The 9,893-nt window shown below is 57.3% G+C and overlaps 2 protein-coding genes across 2 annotated transcripts; one reads left to right on the forward strand and one right to left on the reverse strand.

Moving 5' to 3' along the window:
* Window positions 1-1,544: 1,544 nt before the first annotated feature.
* Window positions 1,545-2,396, reverse strand: LOC114584330 (hemoglobin subunit alpha-like). Its single transcript, XM_028706094.2, has 3 exons — window positions 2,190-2,396; window positions 1,865-2,069; window positions 1,545-1,750 (listed from the first exon to the last, which is right to left on the reverse strand). Exons 1-3 carry the CDS (start codon window positions 2,282-2,284, stop codon window positions 1,622-1,624), a joined length of 429 nt encoding a protein of 142 aa, XP_028561927.1. The 5' UTR covers window positions 2,285-2,396; the 3' UTR covers window positions 1,545-1,621.
* Window positions 2,397-5,210: 2,814 nt separating this feature from the next.
* LOC114584329 (hemoglobin subunit alpha-A-like) lies at window positions 5,211-6,001 on the forward strand. The gene is made up of 3 exons (XM_028706093.2): window positions 5,211-5,368; window positions 5,476-5,680; window positions 5,783-6,001. The coding sequence occupies exons 1-3, from the start codon at window positions 5,274-5,276 to the stop codon at window positions 5,909-5,911; spliced, it is 429 nt and encodes a 142-aa protein (XP_028561926.2). The 5' UTR covers window positions 5,211-5,273; the 3' UTR covers window positions 5,912-6,001.
* The last annotated feature ends 3,892 nt before the right edge of the window (window positions 6,002-9,893 follow it).

A 9,893-nucleotide genomic window follows, 5' to 3' on the forward strand; every position in this document is an offset into this window, starting at 1 on the left:
CCATGTCTAGCTTTATTAATAATATTTATATATACTCAAATTATCACACGAGGAACTTGCCACTTTTCTTCTGGTAGTGGCAAGATTGCCTATAGCATGAGACCGGAAAGGAAGCTCACCTGTAGATCCCACAGTGGAAGCAGAATGTATAGACAACTGCTTTATCTGAGAAGCTAAGAGAATACATGCCCTGAATCGATGCTTCGGATATGGTTGGTTTTGTTGAAATATGGCACCTTTTTCATAAAACACTCAATTGAGCTTCCCTGACGACTGGCGCCCACAAACTACGTGTATGGATTTATGGGAGAATTTGACACTATAATAGTATTCTGCTCTGCGGGGGGGGGGGGGAGAAACCAATTGTTTTGATAATATTTGTGTTTATATTCTTTTCTTGAAAATGAATAAAATGCTTTAAAAACCAAACGTGTTTACCTTTCCCCCCCCTTGCTTTTCCCTTCAGGGGTGGGCTTTGGATGGTCGCCCCTGCCCCCACCCCATGGAGGTGGGGAAAGAGGAGCGCGCCCCCTCTCCTCTCTTTGCGCCAAAGCTCAAACTGGCCTTTGCACCTTTTTGGGGCAACTGGAAAGGCGGCGGCATCAGCATTCGGCCACAACTGGCCTTTGGTCCCCATCATCCTTCTTGAGCTGCTGCTTCCTTGGGGGGGGGGGTCCGTCCTGCAACCCTCCCTCGCACAAAGCCCCCCCCCCTCGCCCAGGATCGGAGAAGTTGACACCCAGGGTCGGCCAACTTATCTGTGTCGTCCTCGTCCCGTCCCCCCCCCAAGGCCTGCTGCCCCTCCCTGAGCGGTTGTGCCTGTTGCTGCCTGGGTGGGGTCCTTCTCCTGCCTGCTGCTGGGTGCAGATAGGGAAGGAGGCAGCGGCCCCCCCTTGCCACGTGCCTTTCCCCATTGCTCTGGTCATCGTGATCTCGGGGGACTGGAGCCTCAGGCGCCCCCCTGCCTGCGCGGAGACCTCTCCCTGCGCTCTTCTCGGCGTGCGGATGTTTTTTTTGGGGGGGGCTGGCCTCCCCATCATTGAGTGGAAGCAAAGAACACCTAGGATGGGGGTGTTTTGAGCAGCCTCCCTTTCATGGGCGTAGCCAAGAGGGGGCAGGGAGGGGCAGCTCCCCTAAATCAATAGAAATCAACATAAATGCATAGCTGACGTAGGTTCTGCCCCCCTAACAAAAGGCCTACCCCCCCAACAAAAATCCCATGCCCCCTTTACTGCAGTTCCTGCATTGCAGCGGGTTGGGCTTTATGACCTTTGGAGTGCCCTCCAATTCTGCGATTCTATTCTATTCTCTCTCAGCACAGAGGTATAGAGGGGAAAGCCGCAGGCTTGCCGGTCCTCCACTTCCCCGACGTACGAAAAGGCTTGATGGTGAATAAACTCATTTATTACCCAGTCTTCACCATCCGGTCCCGGGGCAATGTGACATTCCCTACGGACAACCTCGAGGGGAGCGCCGTCGAGGGCTCCTCCGAAGTCCGCCCAGCGCCCCCAGCCGCCCCCCAGAGAGAGGTGAGGGCGCAGCGCTGCAGTTGAAAGAGCCCAAAGCTTTATTAGGAGGGAGAAGACGGGGAGGGCGCCCGGGCGAGCCCGTCTTGCCCTGCTTAGCGGTGGCAGGAGGTCAGGACGCGGGCGACGCTGCCCAGGAATTTGTCCACGGAAAGGAGGAGCGCCGGGTCGAGGGAGCCGCGGCTATGGGCCCCGACGGTCACCAGGATGCAGTGGTTAAGGCACTGTGGGAGAGAGAGGAGAGCGCCAGCGTTAGAGAGAGAGAGAGAGCAGGACCCTGGGCCGCCCGACGGGGAGGGCAGCAAGAGGCCGGGGCAGCCTCGGGGAGCGCGACTCACCTCGAAGCTGCTGGGCGACACCCGCAGCTCGAAGGCGTGCAGCTCGCTGAGCTTGCCGAGGGCGCCGGGCAGATCGTCCAGGTTCTCGACGGCGCAGCTGAGCGCGTCCACCACCTTCTTGCCCAGCGCCTTCAGCTGAGCCGAGTCCGGCGAGAGGTCGAGGTGGTGGAAGTAGGTCTTGGTGGTGGGGTGCGCCGCTATCAGCCTGCGGGAGCGGGCAGAACGAGGACAGAGTCAGGCCAGCGGCCTCGCCGTCGGGGTCCCAGCCTCCACCCACGGACGGCAGACCTTGGGGAGGGTCCCGGAGCCCATGGGGAGGACTTACCTGGTGAGCACCTCGACGCCCACGGCTTCGGCGTGTCTGCTCACGGGGACCCAGATGGCCCGCACGCGCTGCTTGTCTTCCTCGGTCAGCCCCATCTTGGCAGTGGGGCGTCCTGAGCGCCCCGCGCGCAGGCAGGCAGCCTTTAATCGGCGCTGCGCAGGGGGCCTCCGACCCAGAGGTCCCGCCCTTCACAGCTGCGTCTGGGCGCCGCAAGGAGAGGCCTTGCTTGGGCACCCATAGCTGGCTGAAGGCCAGCAACGCGCAGAGGCCCGGTGGGGACGCGCAGGGGCGCCTGGCTCAGTTTCTTTCCCGAAAGCTTCGCCCTGTTTTCGAGCGCTTAGAACTCAGCCCCCCCCCCTTCACCCCCAAGTCGGTGAATTCGTTTATGGGTCATTTCCCCCCCCCCTTTCCAGCAGACCGCCGCTCGAGGCGGCTAAGGCTCAAAGGCAGATGCATCAGACGGCCAACTCTGGTGGACCCACAGAGCACCGTCGAGGCCACTTGGAGCCCGCGGGCGCCAGCTTCTCTCCGATGGGCTTTGGGGACCTTCTCCGGAGGGTAGTCGCTTGTGGGGCCTCTTGGGTATCCCTCTGCGAAACACCTCGCCGCCCCCGTCAGCCTAGAAACTCTCCGGGTGACCCGAGCCAGTCACATCCACCCAATCCTCTTTGAAAGCCTTCCAAGTTGGTGGTCGTCACTGCCTCTTGTGGGAGAGAGTTCCATGTGCTGCGTGAAGAGGGACTTCCTTTTCTGTGTCCTGAATCTTCCTGCATCCTGCTTCCTTTGGTGTCCACAAATTCTAGATTAGTGTGATAACACAGAGAGAGAAACTATTCTCTACCCGTTTTCTTCATGCCATGCGTAATTTTATAGACTTCTATCATGTCACCTCTCCCTTGTATTTCCTGTAAACAGGGGTCCCCAGACCCCAGTGTAACCCACCCAGAGGGTCCGTGGAACAACTGTTCCGGACGTCCCGTTTTTGGGGGGTCGTGGTCCCAATAAGATGCACGCTCCCGCCCCTGCCCCCCCCCCCGCTGCTTCCCTTCACTGATACGGTAAAGCTTCGCAGGGCGCCATCCCCGAGTTGCCGCCGCCCTCCCCGAGTCTCTTCCGCAGGTGCCTTCAGCCCGGCTCCCGCGGCCAAGCACCTTGGATCCCCCTTCCGTGGAGAAGGGGAGAAATGTCCTGCAAGGGGCCCCCCTTCTTTTAAATGCTGCCTTAGTTTAACCTAGGAATTCTGCGGCCACTCACCGTTCTGCATTCCGACGGACGTTTTTTGCACCCAGTGTGCCGCCCATAAGCATGCACGGAAAGAGTGTGCGTGTGGATAGGAATGCACGTGCATGCAACCCACCCTGGACGCCTGTCATAATCGCTACTGTGTTGGTGAAGGGCGCGGGGGACACACGTTGGTTTAAGTCCGCGACAAAGGCCTCAACTTCCAGGAAAGTCTTGAGGCCTCCACTCCTCGGCACGTGGTGACTCTCCATTTGAGCTCTTCCTTGTCCGCCTTGCTCCATAGATTATTTCCGGGAAACCCCGCCCCCCCCTTCCTTAAACCAGCTTTTTATTTCAAGTATAAAACTGGAATGATTAGAGGCTTCGTGTTTTGTTTTTGTTTTTTTCCAAATTTTTTTATTAATTTTCCAAATTTATAACAAACAAATAGAAAAAGAACACCAAACACAAACATACAAACAAACGTTTATCTTAACTGTAATAAATCCACTTTTGTTAACCTTGTTAGGTGACTTCCTCAAATCCCTCTGGCTGAGTTTCCATATAAATCATTGTAGCAGTTTTCCAAAACTATTTATAATTTACTTAGTCAAATTAACATCTATCTTTCTTTTCATTTAAACTTTAAACATATTATTCTACAACACCACATATTTAAACCCTAGGCCTATCTGATATTCACAAGTTATTTTATTTAAATTTAAATATATTAAGAAACCAGAAGCCTTTCTACTTGGAATAATAGGTCTGGAACTGCCCAAGAAAGAAGTCAGATTGTTTCTGTATGCCACAACTGCAGCCAGAATTTTATTGGCCAAAAATTGGAAAGTACCAACAGTGGAGGAATGGCAGATGAAGATGATGGACTTTTGGGAGCTAGCTGACCTGACCGGAAGAGTCCGCAACCAGAAGGAGGAGGACTACCAAGAGGAATGGAAGAAATTTAAAGATCATTTAGCCAAATATGTTAGAGGCTTCGTGTTGGTTGCTGTGCTGCTGTTTGTGTTCCTTGAGACCCACCCGAAGAAATCTGGTCCCAGTACTTTGCTGTGCCGGATACCAAATACTGCACAACGAAGGACATCTGTTTAATACCCATCTTGCCAAACTTCCAACAAAGTGAGAGTGACCCCCCCCCCAGACACACAAAGGGATGTCCCAGACAGTTGATAGGTATGCGTCAGGGACCGTCTGGGTGGGTGACATGGACCACCAACTGGGAACCCCTGGTCTACAGTATTCCAAGTGTGGTCGTACCACAGATTTGTGGAATGGCATTATGATGATAGCCACAGTTTTATTTTCCAATGCCTTTCCTAAGTTTGCTCGGGAGTCCTCGGAGAGCTACCTCGCGGGGAGGCCAAGGACAAAATGTCCGCATTCAGCTGGACTGACTGCTACCCTTCTCTGCCGCCCCCGCCGCCGGCTGGTTTGCTGCACAAAGGAAAGACCCATTTGACTTGGTTTGGTTCGGGCCGGAGCCCCGCGGGGGCGGACGAGGACCTCATCCTGGCTTTCTGGAAGGCACCGTCCCTCCCCTTTCCTCGTGCGCCTCCGCCACGCGCGGTTCTAGGGAAAGAACAATGGCCGCAAAGGGGGTGTCAGGACTAGCAAAGGAGGCAGAGCCCGACGTAGATACCCGGCAAGGCCTGTCTGGGCGGAAGCAGCGGGAATTGCGGGGAGGCTGTTCGTGCGCTCCCTCCCGCATCCTAGCACTAGCCGTAAGAAGCGATAACGCGGGGAGAAGGCGGAGGCCGAGGGAGAGGCCCCAGGCGGGGCGGGGCGCCCTCAATAAAAGGGCCGCGCGCGCTCCGACGGCACCCGAGACTTTGAGCTGCCAAGATGGTGTTGACCGACGACGACAAGAGCCACGTGAAGCACGTTTGGAGCGTGGTCCAGCCCCACGCCGGGGACATCGGCGCCGAGGCCATCACCAGGTAAGTCCGCCCCGTCGGGCAGGGAGCCTCTCCCGGGGACGAGGCCGCGGGCCGGGCGGGAGCCGGACCCTCGTCTTCCTGCTCCTCTCCGCCTCCTCTTCCCGCAGGATGTTCGCGGCGCACCCCACCACTAAGACCTACTTCGCGCACATCGACGTGAGCCCCGGCTCCGCCGACATCAAGGTGCACGGCAAGAAGGTTGCGGCGGCCATCGGCGAGGCCGTGGCGCACATCGACAACATCGCCGGCGCCCTCGACAAGCTCAGCGACCTGCACGCCCAGAAACTGCGCGTGGACCCCGTCAACTTCGCGGTGAGTCTCTCTGGCTCCCCGTCGGGGCTCCAGGGAGGGTGGGATCCCTGCTTCGCTCCGTCCGGGGCCCCGTCTAACGCTCCCCCTCCGCTTCTCCCGCAGCTGCTGGGCCACTGCTTCCTGGTGGCCATCGCCGCCCACCACCAGGGGCTCCTGAAGGCCAGCATCCTCGTCTCCATGGACAAGTTCCTGGGCCGCGTCGGCGCCGTGCTGACCTGCAAGTACCGCTAGGCCCCACGAAGCCCAGGCCCGCCGCAGAGGAGCCGCCTCGACGCCGCCCCGCGACCCCCAAAGCCCACAATAAACCTGCTCTTGACTCTCCCCGATCTCTCGCGTCTTCTTGGGCTGACCTGGGGGCGGGCGGGAAGAAGGGAGAGCAGGACGGCTCTGGCGAGGGAGACCCCGTCCCGCGGGATGGTCCCTAACTTGGCGCTCCTTGAACCCGCGGCACTTGGACCGAGTCGCCTGCTAGGTGGGGGCCCTGAAAGAGCCGCAGGACAGGGGCGCAGAGTCAGCCCCAGAAGGGCTCCCTCTCCTTGGGGGTCTCCCTTCCAGTTCCCTTCGGGGGACTTGTGGGGTGGGGCTCCCCAGGCCTTTGCGCCCCTGGCTGGACTGACTGGGATGAAGCAGAGGAACTATTCGGAAGGGCCGGTCTCGGCGTGGGGTTGTGCTCGCAGAAGGGCCCCGCCCGGCTCCGTCCAGCCCGAAAGCCCCGCGAGCCACAGCTGCCAGCCCGTGTAGGCAATACGGCCCGGGTTGGATGCAGTGGAAGACAGCTTCCTATGATCCTGCGCTCGAGGGCAGGGGCAGCCCCCTCCCCACAGCCAAGGCCGGGGGGGGGGCAGTGCCAGGGGTCCCCTCCACACCCGCACTGAGAGGGCACGGGAAGAGGTCCGCAAGCAGGAACCCTGCCTGGGAGGGGGCGACTCGGGCTCTGAAACCACCGTCAGTTCCTGAGATCCCGAGAAACCACCAGAGCATTGGGGAAGGGCGCATGGCGGGGGGGGGGGGCGCCCTCTCTCCTTCCCCCACCCTATCTGCTCACAGCCGCCAGGAGAGGGAGCCGCGCCCAGGGCGGGTCGGGAGGTCTGGGGAGCAGATAAGCAGACACCCAGGGTGCCAACATCTACCCCAACTCCAGGAGGCCTGCGGGGGTGGGGATTAGGCCTCTGCTATCTCTACCTGGGCTGTGACGCCCCCCTCGCTCCATGTAGTGCGGCCTCCTACTAAGGGAGCCGCGGGATTTTCCACGCATTTTCCACCAGAGGTAGCAGCGGACACGGGGGGGCGGGCGTTGAGAGAGTAGACACGTTCACGGAGGCTAAGAAGACTATCCAAAGCCACTAGCAGCAGCAGCAGCTGTGTCCAGCCTCGGGTGTCATAGAACCATTAAGAGACCCCAAGGGTCATCTAGTCCAACCCCGTGGCATGCAGGTGTCCGGGGCAGGGCGCCTCTGAAGAGCAGTTGCTGCGCAGCCCCCCTGGGGAGGGCATTGCTCTGGCTTCCAGGTCCTGCAAGCGAGCTTCTTCCCAGGAGAGGAATCTGGCTGTGGGAGCAGAGGCGGGACCCCTTCTTTAGCCGGGGGCCTCTTCCAAGGCTGCCCCGGCCAGACTCCTCTCTCTGGCAGGGCCTGGAGACCCATCAAGGGAGGTGTTTCGCGCGGGGGCGCCTATAGCATCCATTTTGCTCCAATCGGCCCAAACTTAATAGTAATTGTGATTGCCGCGTTCCTTTATTCCTCTAGCACCAAAAAGAAGCAATCAATATTGCCTCGTGAGGGTGCAAGCAAGCAGCAACGGCTTGGGCTTGAGGTGGGCGGCCGGGGGGGGGGGCGGCAGAGGAGGAATGAGTCACCTTCCTGGCGTCAGCTGTGTGCCAATATTGTTGCAAATGCCGGGGCCTCTTCTCCTCTCTGCCGAGCGGGGGGAAAGTGTCCAGGGCTTGCGCTCCATTGGGGAAATGGCGCGAGGTGGGGGACCGTCGCAGCTTCAAGATAAGCGGTCTATCCACTTATTCACACTTTCAGTCTGCATGGAGGGAGTCCAGATCTTACAGCGCGGTCATCTCAGGTGGGGTTTGTTCCTCGCAGCAGCAGTGCAGCCGGCGAGTCCAAGGCACCTCCCCTCATTCTGAGCCTCCGTTATTCGGTTGCATCCTCACGGCTAGTTCTTTCGATCCTTTGAAGTACTAATAATTAACACCCCCCCCCCCAGGTGTCACCTAACAAAGGAGTTCCCCTGACTTCATCAACACTTGTTGGTTGACTGGGATTAGAGGCTGATACACACAACTAGGACATTCACATAGGCTTAATTAACTCTTCGCATGCTAATTGCTGATGCTCAGAAGCAGGTACACACATTCCAATACACACGGATCTTGGTTATATTCTCAAAGTCTGACACACAGACTTCACACATGAACACTAATTAAAACACCTCAACCCCCTTGCATGATTTATTTGTTAAGAGGGAAACATATAAAGGAGAAAAGTGACCCGAGTCTGCCTGAGCGTCTTTGGATATCATTATTGTTCTGGAAGGTTATGCTACCTAGTCCTAAAAGCGTCTCCAGATGAGCTGCAGGCGGATGGCGGTATGACTCCGCTGAAAAAGGCATTTGCCTTCTCACACAACGGGAGGGGGGGGGGAATAAGGATAATTAATGGATAAAATATACGCTCCTACGCATGTTAAATCCATCAACACTCTTCATCGAGAGACAGCTGTAGAGGCGACGCGGGGCGTGTGACGCAGGGGCGGTGCAGGATCTGGCCTCCACGAAGCTGTGCCACTGTAATTGCTGCCACCATGGCAACAGCAGTGGGCGGGGGGGGGGATGCAGCCCACGGAAGCTGGATCTACTGCCCCGGTGGATCTTGCTGCCCAAAGTGGTCACTTCGCTTTGCCATCTGGGTTTTCTCCCAACCCTGTCCTCACCCCGTTGCAAGCCCACCCTCCACCCCCCGGGCAGGAGCCTGGCTGCCCAGCGCTGGTGGCAAAGGACTGCCCAACACGGAGAAGAGGGGGCCCATTGAGCTGGCAGGGGCCACCTCGGAGCTTCTGCCTGCAGTGGTGAAACGAAGGGCGCTTAGCCAGGAATTTTGCCCGGAGCGAAGCTTCCAGAGGGCGCCACTGAGGCTCTTAGCCCGTCAAGCGTTTGACTGCCTGGGCTTCTCCAACCCCCCCCCCCTACTCCTCTCTTTCCCGGGCACCCTCCCCTGCAGCCGCCAAATCCCTCCTGCCCACCCCCAAGGAGATGCACGAGCCAGTGGCGCCCCTGCTGAGGGTTTTCTCAGCGGCGCCTCAGTCGATCCTGGTCTCAGTTGCGCAGCAAAGCGCCCTCCAGCCTCCCTCCGGAGCATCGGCGTGGGGGTGTCTTGCTGCAAAGGAGTCACTCAGCTGTGGAAGGGAGATGCAGGAGGTCAAGCTGCGTATGAGAGAGATGCCTCAGTTTCCCTTTTGCTGTGGCCCTGCCCCACGGAACGCCGGTTTTGTTTCAGGCCACCCCTGCTCGGTTCCATAAACTCCCCCCCCCCAGCGCCCCATACCAAACCCTATATAAAGCATGACTCAGAACGGCGGTTTGTACGACCTACTAAGGAAAATAGGACACAATGAAATAATACACAATGAAATAAAATTCAAAACAGCAACAATTAATTGCACATTCATTTGAGACCCAATTAAAACAATTTAATTCATTCAATAAAACTGATTAACTTGATCCAGTGATACCAGCTTTAAAATTATAATGCTATAAGTTGCTATACATTATATCTCCTAATGCTGTAAAAATGCATACTTTTTTAAAAAAATACCACTTGTTGTTAACAAGTAATATAATGTGGGCTGGATGAGGTAATTGTTAGGTGGATTTATTTGTAGCTGGAATCCAAAGACTGCTCCCTAATGGTTCCTCATCATCCTGGGGGAAAGTGAGAAGGGGGGGGGGCGCAGGGTTCTGTCCTGGGCCCCTTGTTGTTCAGCATCTCTATCAATGACTTGGACGAAGGAATTGAGAGGCTGCAAATGTGCAGATGACACCAAACTGGGAGGGGCACCTAATGCTGCGGGTAGACCGACCGTCACAGCCTGGAGAACTGGGCCCCGACGAACACAAATGAGTTTCCATAGGGACAACTGTCAGGTCCCGCACTTAGGCAGGAAGAACCAGCTGCACCAACAGAAGATGGGGGATACTAGCGGATTC

The sequence above is a fragment of the Podarcis muralis genome, chromosome 14 (genome assembly GCF_964188315.1).
Source record: "Podarcis muralis chromosome 14, rPodMur119.hap1.1, whole genome shotgun sequence".
Classification (NCBI taxonomy): domain Eukaryota; kingdom Metazoa; phylum Chordata; class Lepidosauria; order Squamata; family Lacertidae; genus Podarcis; species Podarcis muralis.